Source organism: Pleurodeles waltl, chromosome 3_1 (genome assembly GCF_031143425.1).
Source record: "Pleurodeles waltl isolate 20211129_DDA chromosome 3_1, aPleWal1.hap1.20221129, whole genome shotgun sequence".
NCBI lineage: Eukaryota > Metazoa > Chordata > Amphibia > Caudata > Salamandridae > Pleurodeles > Pleurodeles waltl.
Window position 1 is genome coordinate 1,142,078,977 of NC_090440.1, and position 17,777 is coordinate 1,142,096,753.

Below are 17,777 nucleotides of genomic sequence, written 5' to 3' on the forward strand. Positions count from 1 at the left end.
ACAAAATTCTCAAGGTCTATAGCAACTTCGACCCACAACTTAAGACTCAAGACCTCATTAACCAGCTACCCACCGCTACCAAATATGACCTCCAGCTCACAAACTGGAAACCTCTCACCCTAGAAGATATCACTGAAATCTTGAGAAAAGTCCACTTCAGGGCCCCCACAGACTCCTGCCCCTACCATACCTGCAACCTGGCTCTGATGAGCTCCCACCTAACCACCATCATAAACGCCTCCTTTCACAGCGGAACCTGCCCAGACAACTGGAAATGCACAGAAATCACAGCTCTCCTGAAAAAAACTACTGCAGACCCAGAAGGGTTCAGCAGCTACAGACCCATCTTGTTCCTGCCCTTCTCATCCAAACTTGTGAAAAAAATTATCAATAAACAACTCTCCAATCATCTTGAACAACACCACCTTCTTAACAGCTCCCAGTCTGGATTCTGCAGCAACCACAGCACGGAACCAGCCTTCATCACAGTAACTGATGACATTCGGATTATCATGGACAAAGGGGAAAGTGCAGCGCTTATGCTACTCGACCTCTTTGTGGCCTTCGATACCATCTCCTAAAGGAACCTCATGACAGGAATCCACAATTTCGGAGTACAAGGACCTGCCCTGAGATGGTTGGCCTCTTTTCTCTCCCACACTACCTAGTGTGTCAGGCTCCCGTCCTACAATTCCAAAGCCAAGAACCTCATCTGCGGAGTCCCTCAAGGATCATCGCTGAGCCATACCTTCTTTAACTTCTACATAATACCTCTCGCTCATTGTAGGAAGTTGCCTCTGTATATACTATTTCAAAGTAAGAAATAGTGTGCACAGAGTCCAAGGGTTCCCCTTAGAGGTAAGATAGTGGCAAAAGTAGATACTTCTAATGCTCTATTTTGTGGTAGTGTGGTTGAGCAGTAGGCTTATCAGAGGGTAGTGTTAAGCATTTGTTGTACAGACACAGGCAATAAATGAGGATCACACACTCAAAGACTTACTCCAGGCCAATAGGTTTTTATATTGAAAAATATATTTTCTTAGTTTATTTTAAGAACCACAAGTTCAAGATTTAAATTAAACACTTTAAATGTAAGGTACTTCACTTAGATACTTTAGGTACTTTGAATAAAAGCAATATCATATACAGTCTTTGTAAAAATGGCAATAAGCTATTTTCAAAGTGGACACAGTGCAAAAATCAACAGTTCCTGGGGGAGGGTAGTAAAGGTTAGATTAGGAGGTAAGTAAAACACTTACAAGTCTCAGTCCTGGGGCATAGGCAGCCCACCTTGGGGGGATCAAGGCAACCCCAAAGTTACCACACCAGCAGCTCAGGGCCGGTCAGGTGCAGAGGTCAAAGATGTCCCCAAAACACATAGGCGCCTATGGAGAACAGGGGTGCTCCGGTTCCAGTCTGCCAGCAGGTAAGTACCTGCATCCTCAGGGGGCAGACCAGGGGGGTTTTGTAGAGCACTGGGGGGGACACAAGTAGGCACACAAAAGACACCCTCAGCAGCACAGGGGCGGCCGGGTGCAGTGTGCAAAGCAGGTGTCGGGTTTTAGGTAGAAACCAATGAAGGGACCCAGGGGTCACTCTAGCAGTGCAGGCAGGCACACAGGGGGCTTCTCTGGACAGCCACCACCTGGGCAAGGGATAGGGTCGCCTGGGGGTCACTCCTGCACTGAGGTTCGGTTCCTTCAGGCCCTGGGGGCTGCGGGTGCAGTGTTGGTTCCAGGCATCGGGTCCCTTGTCACAGGCAGTCGCGGTCAGGGGGAGCCTCTGGATTCTCTCCGCAGGCGTCGCTGTGGTGGTTCAGGGGGGTCGTCTCTGGTTACTCACAGGCTCGCAGTCGCCAGGGAGTCCTCCCTGAGGTGTTTGCTCTCTGGATCTCGCGCCAGGGATGTCGGGTGCAGAGTGTGAAGTCTCACGCTTCCTGCGGGAAACGTGCAGTCTTGGAAAGTTGCTTCTTTGTTGCAAAGAAGTAACTGGTTTTGAACAGGACCGCTGTTCACTGGTGTTTCTTGGTCCCTTAGTCCATGGCAGTCCTCTGAGGCTTCAGAGGTCGCTGGTCCCTGTCGGATGCGTCGCTGGAACAGGTTTTCAAAGTTGGAGACAGGCCGGTAGGGCTGGGGCCAAAGCAGTTGTCGTCTTCCTCCTTCTCTGAAGGCTTGTAGGTCAACAGTCCTTCTTGTTTCTTCATGTTGCAGGAATCTAGTTTCCTAGGTTCTGGGGTGCCCCTAAATACTGAATTTAGGGGTGTGTTTAGGTCTGGGAGGGCAGTAGCCAATGGCTACTGTCCTTGACAGTGGCTACACACTCCTTGTGCCTCCTTCCTGAGGGGAGGGAGGCACATCCCTAATCCTATTGGGGGAATCCTCCAAAATCAAGATGGAGGATTTCTAAAGGCAGGGGTCACCTCAGCTCAGGACACCTAGGGGCTGTCCTGACTGGTGGGTGACTCCTCGTTTTTCTCATTATCTCCCTGGACTTGCTGACAAAAGTGGGGGCTGTGTCCAGGGGGCGGGCATCTCCAATAGCTGGAGCGCCCTGGGGCATTGTAACACGAAGCTTGAGCCCTTGAGGCTCACTGCTAGGCGTTACAGTTCCTGCAGGGGGGAGGTGTGAAACACCTCCACCCAGAGCAGGCTTTGTTTCTGGCCTCAGAGAGCACAAAGGCTCTCACCACAGGGGGTCAGAAACTCATCTCTCAGCAGCAGGCTGGCACAGACCAGTCAGTCCTGCACTGAAGGATTGGGTAAAATACAGGGGGCATCTCTAATATGCCCTCTGTGTGCATTTTTTTATAAATCCAACACTGGCATCAGTGTGGGTTTATTATTCTGACGCGTTTGATACCAAACTTCCCAGTATTCAGTGTAGCCATTATGGAGCTGTGGAGTTCGTTTCTGACAAACTCCCAGACCATATACTTAATATGGCCACACTGTACTTACAATGTCTAAGAATGGACTTAGACACTGTAGGGACATATTGCTCATGCAGCTATGCCCTCACCTGTGGTATAGTGCACCCTGCCTTAGGACTGTAAGGCCTGCTAGAGGGGTGACTTACCTATGCCACAGGCAGTATTTTGTGTGCATGGCACCCTGAGGGGGGTGCCATGTCGACTTTGCCTTTTTCTCCCCACCAACACACACAATCTGCAATGGCAGTGTGCATGTGTTAGGTGAGGGGTCCTTAAGGGTGGCACAACACATGCTGCAGCCCTTAGAGACCTTCCCTGGTCACAGGGCCCTTGGTACCACTGGTACCTTTTACAATGGACTTATCTGTGTGCCAGGGGTGTGCCAATTGTGGAACAATGGTACATTTTTAGTGAAAGAACACTGGTGCTGGAGTCTGGTTAGCAGAGTCCCAGCACACTTTTCAGTCAAGTCAGCATCAGTATCAGGCAAAAGGTGGGGGGTAACTGCAACAGGGAGCCATTTTCCTACACAAGACCCCCCCCCACCCCAGCCCACAGGCCAGGAGACTCAGCCAAAGCTGGGAGAGTCTTCCTAGTCTGTCAGGCGAGGAAGAGTAGGGGAAATAGGCTGGTTTGTTGCAGGGCCTACTCTGCCTTACATCCTCCTGTTCAGGTCATTCCCTCTGGGGAACTGACCCACTTCCACAGTGATAGGCCCTAGTCTGAATTGCTTCTTGTCTGTGTCTTTGATATCTTCACCCATTTTCTCTATTTTGGGGTTAGAGGTATCCACCTCTGCTAATCTTATCTTAGCCAGGGTCACCTCTAGCTTACCCAAAGAGGTTACCCATAGCTGGAGTAACCCCACCATGACCAAAAGGGTCGGGGACCTAACTTGCTATTTGGCATGGGGTCAGACCACCATGCCAAGGATAGTGCAGCCATAAAGGCTAACACCCAGCAGAGGCCACTGACAGCTGTCAGTGCCCAGAACCACACCTTTAGCTCTTCACCTACAAGGGAAGGAGCTAAGTTACAGGCTTCTTTGGGTTCAGGGTGCCTGTCTGCTGTGTTAGAGTGGGGAGTTACTACATCTTGTAATAAACTCCCTTCTTCTACTCTTTCTTCTGTTAACTGAGGAGCCACCCACTCAGGTTTAACAGTTGCCTGACTAGCCAGGACTTCTTGTGGGTCAGGTTGGAATTTACCAGTGCCAGTTTTGGAGTTCTCCTCTACTGGAGCAGAATTTCCTTGGCTTGCTGGAACCTTGGCTAAAGGTTGTCCACCTTTCCTACTCTGTTTTCTTTTCTTTTTCTTCTGGGGCCTACTTGCAGTTACTGCAGGAATAGCACCTCCAGAACCCTTGGGAGAGGGCTGGCACTGGACCAGTTCCTCTCTTGGGCTCTGACTAACCTCTGGGTAGTCATTTCCAAGGAGACAATCAAGGGGGAGGTATGTACTGACTACCACCCTTCTCCAGCTAAACGTCCTACCCACATCTATGGGCACAAAAGCCACAGGCCTATCAGTGACCCTGTCTGGGCTAACTCTTACTCTGGCAGTCTCACCTGGGATGTACTGGTTTGAGAACACCAGTCTGTCATGCACAATAGTGTGACTGGCAAAAGTATCTCTCAGGGCAGTGGCTGGGATTCCATTCACCAGTAGGTGGTGGAAGTGTCTACTTCCCTCTGGAATCTTCAACTCACCTGTTGGGCCCTTTTTCCAGTTGAAGGCTATGAAGAACTCCTCACCTGAGGAGTCATCCCCAATGGCTACACTGATCACCCCTGGGATTTTGCTAGGGGGTTTGTTTTTGGGACAAGAAGTGTCCTTGGCGTGTTGCCCTGTCTGTCTACAGTTTTGGCACCATGCCATAGTGGCATCCCAGTTCTTACCCTGGTACTTACCCTTGTTGTGGGTTGTGTCTTGGGGCCCACCCACCTGTTCTGGTTTTTGGGGGCCTACAGAGGACTCTTTTTCTTTATTTCTAGTGTCACCCATTTTCTCCTGGGGAGGCTTTGTAACCCCTTTCTTTTGGTCACCCCCAATGGAAGTTGTGGTTACCATAGTCTTGACCCAGTGGTCTGCCTTCTTTCCCAATTCTTGGGGAGAAATTGGACCTAGGTCTACCAGATACTGATGCAACTTTTCATTGAAGCAGTTACTTAAAATGTGTTCTTTCATAAACAAATTATAAAGCCCAACATAGTCATGCACTTCATTTCCGGTTACCCAGCCATCCAGTGTTTTCACTGAGTAGTCTACAAAATCAACCCAGGTCTGGCTCAAGGGTTTTTGAGCCCCCCTGAATCTAATCCTGTACTCCTCAGTGGAGAATCCAAAGCCCTCAATCAGGGTAGCCTTCTTGAGTTCATAGGATTCTGCATCTTTACCAGAGAGTGTGAGGAGTCTATCCCTATACTTCCCAGTGAACATTTCCCAAAGAAGAGTTCCCCAGTGAGATCTGTTTACTTTTCTGGTTGCACAAGCCCTCTCAAAAGCTGTGAACCATTTGGTGATGTAATCACCATCTTCATATTTGGTTACAATCCCTTTGGGGATTTTTAGGATTTCAGTATTCTCTCTGACCCTATTTAAGTTGCTGCCACCACTGATGGGAGCTAAACCCATATCTTTTCTTTCACTTTCTATGGCTAGGAGCTGTTTCTCCAAAGCCAATCTTTTGGCCATCCTGGCTAACAGGAGGTCATCTTCATTGAGGCTGCCCACAGTGTTTTCAGAGGTACTGGTCTCCCCTATGGAAGAACCAGTCTCTCTGACTATGATTTGAGGAGTCAGGGTTTGAGGGACCCTGTTCTCCCCATTTAGGACAGGAGTGGGGAAGTCATCCTCCTGTTCACTAATTTCCCCATCTGAAGGACTATCCTCAGAGGGGTAGTCCCTTTTGAACTCTGCCAAAAGCTCCTGGGGCTGTAATTTGGTAGGGTTGGACCCAGTTTTTATCTTTTTTAATTTACAGAGAGTCCTTAACTCTGGCATCTTTAGATGCAGGTAAGGGGTGAGGTTGAGTTCCACCACCATCTCTTCTGTGCTAGACATTACTTTTCTAAAAGTTGGGATACTTTTTAGGAATCTAGAACTATTTCTAGAACTTAATCCAAACTTTTACAAACTTTTAAACTCTAAAAGAAATGCTAACAGGGACTTACACAAGGCCCTAGCAGGACTTTTAAAAATTTAGAAAAATTGTTCAAATTGCAAAAATCAGTTTCTAATGACAATTTTTGGAATGTAGCCGTGTGATCAGGTATTGGCTGAGTAGTCCAGCAAATGCAAAGTCTTAGACCCGACCGCTGATCCACCAATGTAGGAAGTTGGCTCTGTATATACTATTTCAAAGTAAGAAATAGTGTGCACAGAGTCCAAGGGTTCGCCTTAGAGGTAAGATATTGGCAAAAGTAGATAATTCTAATGCTCTATTTTGTGGTAGTGTGGTCGAGCAGTAGGCTTATCAGAGGTTAGTGTTAAGCATTTGTTGTACACACACAGGCAATAAATGAGACTTACTCCAGGCCAATAGGTTTTTATATTGAAAACTGACTTTTCTTAGTTTATTTTAAGAACCACAGGTTCAAGATTTACATTAAACATTTTAAATGTAAGGTACTTCACTTAGATACTTTAGGAACGTTGAATAAAAGCAATATCATAAACAGTCTTTGTAAAAATGGCAATAAGCTATTTTCAAAGTGGACACTGTGCAAAAATCAACAGTTCCTGGGGAGGTAAGTAAAGGTTAGATTATGAGGTAAGTAAAACACTTACAAGTCTCAGTCCTGGGGCATAGGCAGCCCACCACTGGGGGTTCAAGGCAACCCCAAAGTTACCACACCAGCAGCTCAGGGCCGGTCAGGTGCAGAGGTCAAAGAGGTGCCCAAAACACATAGGCGCCTATGGAGAGCAGGTGTGCTCCTTTTCCAGTCTGCCAGCAGGTAAGTACCTGCGTCCTCAGGGGCAGAACAGGGGGGTTTTGTAGAGCACTGGGGGGGACACAAGTAGGCACACAAAAGACACCCTCAGCGGCACAGGGGCGGCCGGGTGCAGTGTGCAAAGCAGGCATCGGGTTTTAGGTAGAAACCAATGGCGGGACCCAGGGGTCACTCTAGCGGTGCAGGCAGGCACAGGGGGGGCTTCTCAGGACAGCCACCACATACGCAAGGCAGAGGGTCGCCTGGGGGTCACTCCTGCGCTGAGGTTCAGTTTCTTCAGGTCCTGGGGGCTGCGGGTGCAGTGTTGGTTCCAGGAGTCGGGTCCCTTGTTACAGGCAGACGCGGTCAGGGGGAGCCTCTGGATTCTCTGAGGAGTCGCTGTGGTGGCTCAGGGGGGTCGTCTCTGGTTACTCACAGGCTCGCAGTCGCCGGGGAGTCCTCCCTGAGGTGTTTGTTCTCTGGATCTCGAGCCGGGCACGTCGGGTGCAGAGTGTGAGGTCTCACGCTTCCGGCGGGAAACGAGCAGCCTTGGAAAGTTGCTTCTTTGTTGCAAAGAAGTAGCTGGTTTTGAACAGGGCCACTGTTCACGGGAGTTTCTTGGTCCTTTAGTCCAGGGCAGTCCTCTGAGGCTTCAGAGGTCACTGGTCCCTGTTGGATGCATCGCTGGAGCAGGTTTTCAAAGTTGGAGACAGGCCGGTAGGGCTGGGGCCAAAGCAGTTGTCGTTTTCCTCCTTCTCTGAAGGCTTGTAGGTCAGCAGTCCTTCTTGTTTCTTCAGGTTGCAGGAATCTAGTTATCTAGGTTCTGGGGTGCCCCTAAATACTGCATTTAGGGGGTTGTTTAGGTTTGGGAGGGCAGTAGCCAATGGCTACTGTCCTTGAGGGTGGCTACACCCTCCTTGTGCCTCCTCCCTGAGGGAAGGGAGGCACATCCCTAATCCTATTGGGAGAATCCTCCAAAATCAAGATGGAGAATTTCTAAAGGCAGGGGTCACATCAGCTCAGGACACCTTAGGGGCTGTTCTGACTGGTGGGTGACTCCTCCTTGTTTTTCTCATTATCTCCCTGGACTTGCCACCAAAAGTGGGGGCTGTGTCCAGGGAGCGGGCATCTCCACTAGCTGGAGTGCCCTGGGACATTGTAACATGAAGCCTGAGCCTTTGAGGCTCACTGCTAGGTGTTACAGTTCCTGCAGGGGGGAGGTTTGAAGCACCTCCACCCAGAGCAGGCTTTGTTTCTGGCCTCAGAGAACACAAAGGCTCTCACCCCAGGGGGTCAGAAACTCGTCTCTCAGCCTCAGGCTGGCACAAACCAGTCAGTCCTGCACTGAAGGACTTGGTAAAATACAGGGGGCATATCTAAGATGCCCTCTGTGTGCATTTTTTTTATAAATCCAACACTGGCATCAGTGTGGGTTTATTATTCTGAGAAGTTTGATACCAAACTTCCCAGTATTCAGTGAAGCCATTATGGAGCTGTGGAGTTCATTTTTGACAAACTCCCAGACCATATACTTAATATGGCCACACTGTACTTACAATGTGTAAGAATGGTCTTAGACACTGTAGGGCCATATTGCTCATGCAGCTATGCCCTCATCTGTGGTATAGTGCACTCTGCCTTAGGACTGTAAGGCCTGCTAGAGGGGTGACTTACCTAGGCCACAGGCAGTATTTTGTGTGCAAGGCACCCACCCTGAGTGGGATGCCATGTCGACTTTGCCTTTTTCTCCCCACCAACACACACAATCTGCAAAGGCAGTGTGCATGTGTTAAGTGAGGGGTCCTTAAGGGTGGCACAACATATGCTGCAGCCCTTAGAGACCTTCCCTGGTCACAGGGCCCTTGATATCACTGGTACATTTTACAAGGGACTTATCTGTGTGCCAGGGGTGTGCCAATTGTGGAACAATGGTACATTGTTTGTAAAAGAACACTGGTGCTGGAGCCTGGTTAGCAGGGTCCCAGCACACTCCTCAGTCAAGTCAGCATCAGTATCATGCCAAAAGTGGGGGGGGGTAACTGCAACAGAGGGCCATTTTCCTACACTCATGTCATATGATTCCCATGAAACCTAGGTTGTCTCCTACACAGATGACACTCAACTCATCCTCTCCCGCACGGACAACAACCACACCACCAGAACCAACTTCATCACCTGCATGTCAAATGTAGCAAACTGAATGAAACAGACCTGCCTAAAACTCAACACTAATTAAACATAAGTCCTGATCTTCCTGAGCAAGAACACTTCTTGGGAATCCTCCTGGTGGCAAACCAACCTGAGACCCGCGCTCACCCCAACTGACCACACCAAAAACGTATGCATCTTCTTGGATAACAGACTCACAATGGTCAAATAGGTGAGCACCATCACCTCATCCTGTTTCTTTATTCCATGTTTGCTCCAAAGGATATTCAAATGGCTCCCTTCTGACACCAGACGCACAGTACCCAGGCCCTCATCATCAGCAGAGTAAACTATGGCAACACTCTCTATGCCTGCATCACAAATCAACTAATAAAAAGACTCTGGATCACCCAGAATGCCGCTACCAGACTCATCCCTAACCTCTCCACCTCAGAGAGCTACACTGGATACCAGTTCAGAAAGATGTCAGTTCAAACTGCTCATCCACATGTACAAAGCCCTCTACAATACCGGACCTGCCTACCTCAACCACTGCCTTAACATCCACCAACTCATCAGGCAAGTGCGCTCAGTCATACTCTACCTCTCACAAACACCCCACATCTGCGAAGCAAATCAGGACAATCTTTCTCCTACATTGTTGACTAATTCAGAAACTGCCTTCCATATCACATCAGGACCTCCCCATCTCTACTCGAGTTCCCCAAGAAACTAAAGACCTGGCTGTTCAACTAGCAGCCCATTTGGCCTACTCATCTACTCCAGCACCTAGTGCTCCCTGGTGATAAACATGCTTTACAAATCTACCCAACATTACATACCATAACATATGTGAGGTATTGGCTTTGTCAATGTGTTTTTAGCCTTGTTGTGCAGCATGACTGAAAACTATGTACAAAGAAAAGTGCTATGAGGCAGCCAGCACTGCCAACACGATAGACAAAAAGAGGGAAGGTGGGATAAAGCAAAATCAGGAGAGAGGGTGGGACATAAGGCAACACTGCACGAAAAGGGAGGGAGGGTGGGGATAGGCAGCATGGCGAAAGGCAACAAGATGGACAACGGAAGGAGGGAGGAAGGGTGTGGGACAGCCAACACGAACAGAGGAGGAAAGCAGAGGGGGGAGAAGTAGAGGAGGCAGCCAGCTGAAAAAGAATCAATCTGGTACAGTACTAAAACACAAAGAAAAAAGTACGGCCTAAAAAAATGACCAGTGGAAGGGCAAGAGTAATGTCCATGCTCCCAGAAAGGAACAAATGTACAAAAAAGGAAACCTACAGCAGCTGACCAATAAGAAAGCAATGAGAGTGATTATGAAATCAACAAAAAATACACTGGTTTCTAAGCCCATTGATAGAAAACAAAAAATCTCGAAGAAACAGTGCACGAACTGTCAAGACCTAAAAAAAAAGAGTTCAGATGATATTCACCACCTGTTTCCATTTCCAGCTTCTGCATCTTCAAGAACCCCCAAAACACCAAGAAATAACTAGGTAAAGCGTTAAAAAAGCACTCGCATGTTTTAGGAAAACAGGAGCCCATAGAGTGTCCATGTGAATGGAATAATAATATTTGGGAACAATCGGGTCCAAGCAACCTTTAAACTGTTCCCCTCTCTCATTGCTTATAAACCCAGTTTCATATGGCCCAAACATCCAGAACTCCTGCAGAAAAAAATTACCAAGAGAAGAGTATAAATAAGGCTGTGCCGCCAAACTGAGCTAAAAAACAGAAGTAGGGAATGCTGTACAAGCCGAGTGCTGAGAAAATGGTAAGTGAACCACGTTAAAAAAACACATTGATAGAAATGGTTTCAACAGCTGAAAACTCCAGAGAACCCTTACTGGTGAATGGTTCGCAGACCAACAGTGGCGCTTGATTAAAAGTAAATAAACACTGTCACAGAATACAAACGAAGAGGTATACACCCATAAAATATAGGCACAGAGATGTCGGGCAACTACAGTGCAAGTTAATGTCGTAAAATATAGGTTTAGAAATAATTACCGTTTGAAGAAAATACTCCAGATTGTTAAATTCACACCTGGTATGGCTGGCCTGCTTGAAGTAGAGTTATAAAGTAGCGGGCAGAGCTTAAGTGGGCAGGGTTCCAGTGGAGCACTGTGATGTCCCAGGGTGGCACTGTGATCTCACAAAGTCACTGAGGCCAATCTGGTGGCAGCCATTTTGTGTTTTATTTCGGACTCACACCCGTAGCATGGCTAACCAAAATGGGGAAATCATGAGTAAGTGAAGAGAACCCGAAAAGTTTCCCCGCCTTTAATATTTAATATCCCATCTATCTCCTATAATAATGTGCTTTGCTTCCGGCCACGTTTGGAAAGAGAAATAAATACCCTTTTCCTTTCCAAACGAACCCCCCCACCCCACCTTTTCCCCGAAAATACTGGGTTCCTTTTGTTTTTTCACTCAATAAGTAGTCTTAAAACACAGCGCTAACTTAGTTTTCCCTGATTCCATGTATTAACACAATCCACTGTGATGTGAAAAAAGCCTAGTATCCACCTGAGAAGTTTCCATAGGTATGACAGAGCTGTCTGTCGCCCTCTGCTGGGGAGACACAGAAACTACCAGCGTGTGACAATTCAATATTTTCCAGTGGGAGAGGATTATGTGTGGGAAATATTGGAAGGAGAGGTAAAAAACACCAAGGCTATGGTGCCAAAATATATATAGCTGGTCCTGGCCTCACACTGCTGCAGTCATGCCCACAAGGTATGCAGCAACATGCTAAACTAGGCAGCATGCCAGAACTACGCCCACCGCAGTTAAGAGTTTCCTCGAAACCAGGCACCTAGGTCTAGACAGCTTCATGTTTGGTCTTTGAAAGTAAAGAGTTGTTTCAGCCACCGCTCGCTGGGTAAAAGGGAGATCGAGCAAAAACTCCCAATTCTGAAATGTTTGTATAGTTATTTTACAGGTATTTAAACGTTGTGTATTTAAAAAATGGCTTCCTACTGCCTCTCCTTTCACACTCCCAGTACCCCTACAAGAGTGTCACATAGATCTCGTTACAAAATCCTATAAATTTGCAATCAGTAAAACAAAAGTAAAAAACAATCTCAGTGTTAAAAGAACTCCCCCGCCCCCCAACACGTACCCCTACTCCAAGCGCCTATAAGAACACCTCATTTTCACAGTATGCAATTGTAATTTGTGCACAGAATACCCCACTAAGACAGCTGGTGCAGCACGATTTGATTTTGATGAGTAAATGGGCCCTGCTAAAATGGCACTTTTGTAAAACCCTATCTACTGACAACATGCTTTTATGATTAAATCATCACTATATCAGCGCTCAGCGATGTCAATTCATACCATTACAATAGCAACCCGGCAGAAAAGCAAAGAAACGTAGCATCAACAAAATTGCATGAAATCGTCCCTACCACAATTGCTTTGGTGTGTGAAGTAATGACGTACTCTTATTTAGAAAAAAAAACATTACCAATGGAGCATGGATACTCGCAAACATTTTCCCAGGGGCCAAAATGTTGGGTCTGTGATGTAACCAAGGGCCGCATTGACGCCAGGAGGGTGACTGTGTTGGGGGGCTTGGTGGAAACGTAAGTGTAAGGGAAGCGAAACAAATTCATCAATGAATTGCACAATGTGAAACCAGAAAACCTAGGATTAATTCCAGCTTGCCCATTTGAATAAATTGTGTGATCCTGGAAGATTGTTTTATTTCACTTTCCCTCCTTTTCCTTCACATGCAGAGGACCTCGAAATACACGGCTTCAAGATGTGTGCTTTAGAAATCCCTCACCAATAAACTATAATGATGTTCATGTGTAATATAAAGCCAGGTCACACACACAGTGCACATATGAACTAACTTGCTTCTTAGTTCGCTATTGGCATTGACATGAGGAGGGGGGGAAAGAATGTATGTTTCTAAATTCAGGTTTACAAACTTTCACTTTAAAAAAAATATTTCTCAATGCAGTGATATAATCTAGAGTACATAGGCAAAACGGTTTTGCATGTTAATGAAGTACACTTGGAATTTTGAACAGACTTTATTATATTTGTAAACGTTTGCTGCAAGTTTTTTTTTTTTTTTAAATGAAGGTGTTCTTCAAGATTTTGCTGCATGACACTATAGTTACTTCCATTCTCCGAGTTCAATTTACCTGAAGTTAACCGTTAAATAAATAAGTGCTTGCCTGTTTACATAACACATTTTAATCTAAGTGCTGCGTAGAGTATACAGCAGCCCAGTGCTACTATTGACCAGTCAGAGGTGCTGCATGTAAAGTCAGGGCCGTACTTTGAGTATCACTGCAATGGAAGGACAACAGGCCTACAGTAAAATAAAAACGGGAAATTACTAGGATAGACTGAAGTATCGTGGTTGGACAACTTAGGTGGCAAGCAAAGGTGTTCCCCGGCCAGATACCGAGTCACCTCAACTCTTTCGGGGTGCAATTAAATTAAGACTAGAAGTTGGCAGGACTCTAACAAACACTACCCCACACTCACGTACTTGTTTTGGAAATTATAAGGGGCTACACATTATGGAAGACTCATGGAGCCATAGACTCTCAACTTCAGAGCCTACAAAGGTGGCCAAAGTTTCCAGAGGTGTGGCAGGTCTCATCTTCACTTGTTTCCTGACTGAGGAAAGCAGAGGTTGTCTCTGAGAAGTAGAGGTAAAGCATTACACTGGGTTGCTGGTACTATCGGTGTAGCCAGTGTGTCATGGGCCCTACTGCGGGGAAGGAAAAATCCCTCCCAACCGCTGTTAGAACTGTGAAATACAGCAATAATCTGGGTTCAATAGGCCCACAAGTTTTCGGGCTCTGGTGCCACTGTACCTGCCGCACCAAATGGAAGCTACCCCCTCCTTCGTACCGACTTCAAGGGTCTGTGATTGATACATTCCCATGGGGTATCCTCATGGGACAAGTATTTGGGTACCATTAGAAGGCAGTTATAAGGAGACCCCATGGACGCGGGCGTAAGGGTTGTGGGAATGTCACACATAAAGTGGCGATTGGGCCCCTACTCCAACCCCACGCCACTACCACTGATGGCAGATATGAGGCAATTAGAAGATCACCGTCTGGATCATTTGTAAAGGCACTTATACGAGCCCCCAGTGAGGCCATTTACGAGGATTAGAGTAAGAGGGCAGACCTTGTTCTAATAATCTTTATAAAGACGCCCCCTTGAGTGCAACTAAGACACCCGCAAAGGGCACCTACAGGGGCCACAAAGCAAGAACTGATGGGACGCCTAGGTAATTAAATGGACATTGGGCCAGTGGAAGGGCAGGAAGTTATGTCATTTTTCAATTGTACTAAAGGGCAGGGGCAGAATGATGTATTAAGTTAGTTTAAAGCTGTGGGGGCAATAAAGTAAGCACAGTTTGTCATATATGCAGGCAGCTAATATGATACAGAATAAATTAGTTTTCCTTTCTTACTTGTAGAGCAGGAGAACCGCTAGGATCCCAGAGAGGGCACAGATCCGGCGCCGCACAACCCGCCGCATCTCTGACACCGAGAGGTGACCGGCGCCGTGCTGTCAGGGATTCCCGCTGCCTGTAAACCACTTTCCCTCCTCTCCCTGACACTCGGGCGCTCCCTGGTTGCTATGGCGACACCAAGCGCTCCCAGTCAGCGCCTGCCCCGCCCCTCCGGCAGGTGTTACTGTGCCTCTTGCTGTCTGGGGTTGTGGTTGGCAGAAAAAATGAAATGGGAGCCGCTTTGATGCGAGGAGTCGCAGGGCCCTGAGAACCGACGTCGAAAGAAAAACGAAGGCGACGGCCATTTTTCTGCACCTAAATAGTGACATAGTTGACGTGCGTTTGTGACACAGGCAGGATTCTGCCATTATCTTCATTCAGCGTGTTAGCAAAGGGTACTCAACTATTTTTGTTTTATTCGTTTCCATAAACCTATCTTAAAATGTCCTACAAAGATGTCGCTATTCTAAAACAATTCTCCTCGGGTAGTTGGAGTTACTGTGCTCATCACACTGTGTATTATTTTTACATTATATACGTGTCCAAAATACTTATAATTTTTACTCAGTTATTATTTTATTCATTGGCGCGCATACGGTTTCAAAATGAGCGCCTTGCATACACTCCCCTCTAAAGGAAGCGGCTACACCGGACTGGGGTAGTTTTGGACCACTACTTAAAATGCAGACACGAGTAAGGGTCTAACTACCGAGCGTGGCCACACCCTGCAGTTCCTTTTTCATTAACATTGTGACATCATTTAGAGCAAGCCATTAGTTTGCAAGCATTCTGGTAACTCGTCCCACCCAACCACAGTATTGGCCCATGAGCAAATACTACATTCCTCCCCAAAATGCATTAGAATTCAAAGCAAAACCCCAACACAACAACTTTCAAAAACATAGCGGTTTTTGATAAGAAAAGATGACCCCTTATGGTTGATCACAGCACAAAGTCACAATATCTTTGCAATGGTATGCGATCTTATCTCAAATTATATCATATCAAACAACAAATTGCAAAGATGCAATTCACCTGGTTCAAAACAAAAAAAAAAACACTCAAGGCAACCTTCGCCTAAACATACACACAAGATTATACAAGTAATCTTTTTGAAAAGCTACTATTCAAACAGACTTCAGAATGCAAAATGTGCAAATAAAGATTTTTATGAAATTTTCATTGAATTTCGTAAACTTTGATTAATCAAATATAACCACCCCATTTCCCAACATTTCACTGACATACTGGCGTAGGAAAGTACCATCTTGCCTGGCATGTTACCCCCATTTTTACTGTATGTATGTTTGTTTTTGCCTATGTGTCACTGGGATCCTGTTAGTCTGGACCCCAGTGCTTATAAAGTATGCCCTGTATATGTTCCCTGTGTGGTGCCTAACTGTATCACTGAGGCTCTGCTAACCAGAACCTCAGTGTTTATGCTCTCTCAGCTTTTAAAATTGTCACTGCAGGCTAGTGACTAATTTTACCAATTCTCATTGGCACACTGGAACACCCTTATAATTCCCTTGTATATGGTACCTAGGTACCCAGGGTATTGGGGGTCCAGGAGATCCCTATGGGCTACAGCATTTCTTTTGCCACCCATAGGGAGCTCAGACAATTCTTACACAGGACTGCCACTGCAACCTGAGTGAAATAACATTCACGTTATTTCGCAGCCATTTTACACTGCACTTAAGTAACTGATAAGTCACCCAAATGTCTAACCCTCACTTGGTGAAGGTTAGGTGCAAAGTTACTTAGTGTGTGGGCACCCTGGCACTAGCCAAGGTGCCCCCACATTGTTCAGGGCAAATTCCCCAGACTTTGTGAGTGCGGGGACACCATTACACACGTGCACTACATATAGGTCACTACCTATATGTAGCGTCACAATGGTAACTCCGAACATGGCCATGTAACATGTCTAGGATCATGGAATTGTCACCTCAATACCATTCTGGTATTGGGGGGGCAATTCCATGCATCCCGGGTCTCCAGCATAGAGCCAGGGCACTGCCAAACGAACTTTCCGGGGTCTCCACTGCAGCTACTGCTGCTGCCAACCCCTCAGACAGGTTTCTGCCCCCTTGGGGCCTGGGAAGCCTGGTCCCAGGAAGGCAGAACAAAGGATTTCCTCTGAGATAGGGTATTACACCCTCGCCCTTTGGAAATAGGTGTGAAGGGCCTGGGAGGAGCAGCCTCCCCTGGCCTCTGGAAATGCTTTGAAGGGCACAGATGGTGCCCTCCTTCCATAAGCCAGTCTACACCGGGTCAGGGATCCCCCAGCCCTGCTCTGGCGTGAAACTGGACAAAGGAAAAGGGAGTGACCACTCCCCTGACCAGAACCTCCCAGGGGAGGTGCCCAGAGCTCCTCCAGTGTGTCCCAGATCTCTGCCATCTTGGATCCAGAGGTATGAGGGCACAATGGACAGCTCTGAGTGGCCTGCAGGTGATGTCAGAGACCCCTCCTGATAGGTGCTTACCTTTCTCTGTAGCCAGTCCTCCTCTGTGGGCTATTTAGGATCTCTCCTGTGGGTATTTCACGCGATAACGAATGCAAGAGCTCACCAGAGTTCCTCTGCACTCCCCTCTTCGACTTCTGCCAAAGATCGACCGCTGACTGCTCCAGGACGCCTGCATAACCACAACAAAGTAGCAAGAAGACTACCAGCAACATTGTAGCCTCATCCTGCCGGCTTTCTCGACTGTTTCCTGGTGGTGCATGCTCTGAGGGCTGTCTGGCTTCACCCTGCACTGGAAGCCAAGAAGAAATCTCTAGTGGGTCGACGGAATCTTCCCCCTGCCAACGCAGGCACCAAACTTCTGCATCACCGGTCCTCTGGGTCCCCTCTCATCCTGACGAGCGTGGTCCCTGGAACACAGGAGCTGGGTCCAAGTGTCTTCGACCATCCAGTGGCCCTTCTGTCCAAATTTGGTGGAGGTAAGTCCTTGCTTCCCCACGCCAGACAGTAATCCTGTGTACTGCATGAACTGCAGCTGCTCGGGCTTCTGTGCACTTTGGCAAGACTTCCTTCATGCACAGCCTAGCCCAGGTTCCCAGTACTCCATCCTGCATTGCCCAACTCGCTGAGTTGGACTCTGACGTCGTGGGACCCTTTTTTGTGACTCTGAATCGACCGTTGTCCTCAGATCTTCTAAGTGCCTGTTCAGGTGCTTCTGCAGGTGCTGCCTGCTTCTGCATGGGCTCTCTGTGTTGCTGAGCGTCCCCTCTGTCTCCTCCCCCAAG

General features: G+C 47.4%; 1 protein-coding gene across 1 annotated transcript in view; it reads right to left on the reverse strand.

Annotated features, from left to right (window-relative positions):
* The window catches only part of GLB1L2 (galactosidase beta 1 like 2), a 746,782-nt gene extending 732,148 nt beyond the window's left edge, over nt 1-14,634 (reverse strand). Inside the window, exon 1 of the mRNA XM_069224446.1 lies at nt 14,483-14,634. Coding sequence (XP_069080547.1) covers nt 14,483-14,550 — 68 coding nt within the window. The 5' untranslated portion in view covers nt 14,551-14,634. The remainder of the gene's footprint in view (nt 1-14,482) is intronic.
* Between the last annotated feature and the right edge of the window lie 3,143 nt (nt 14,635-17,777).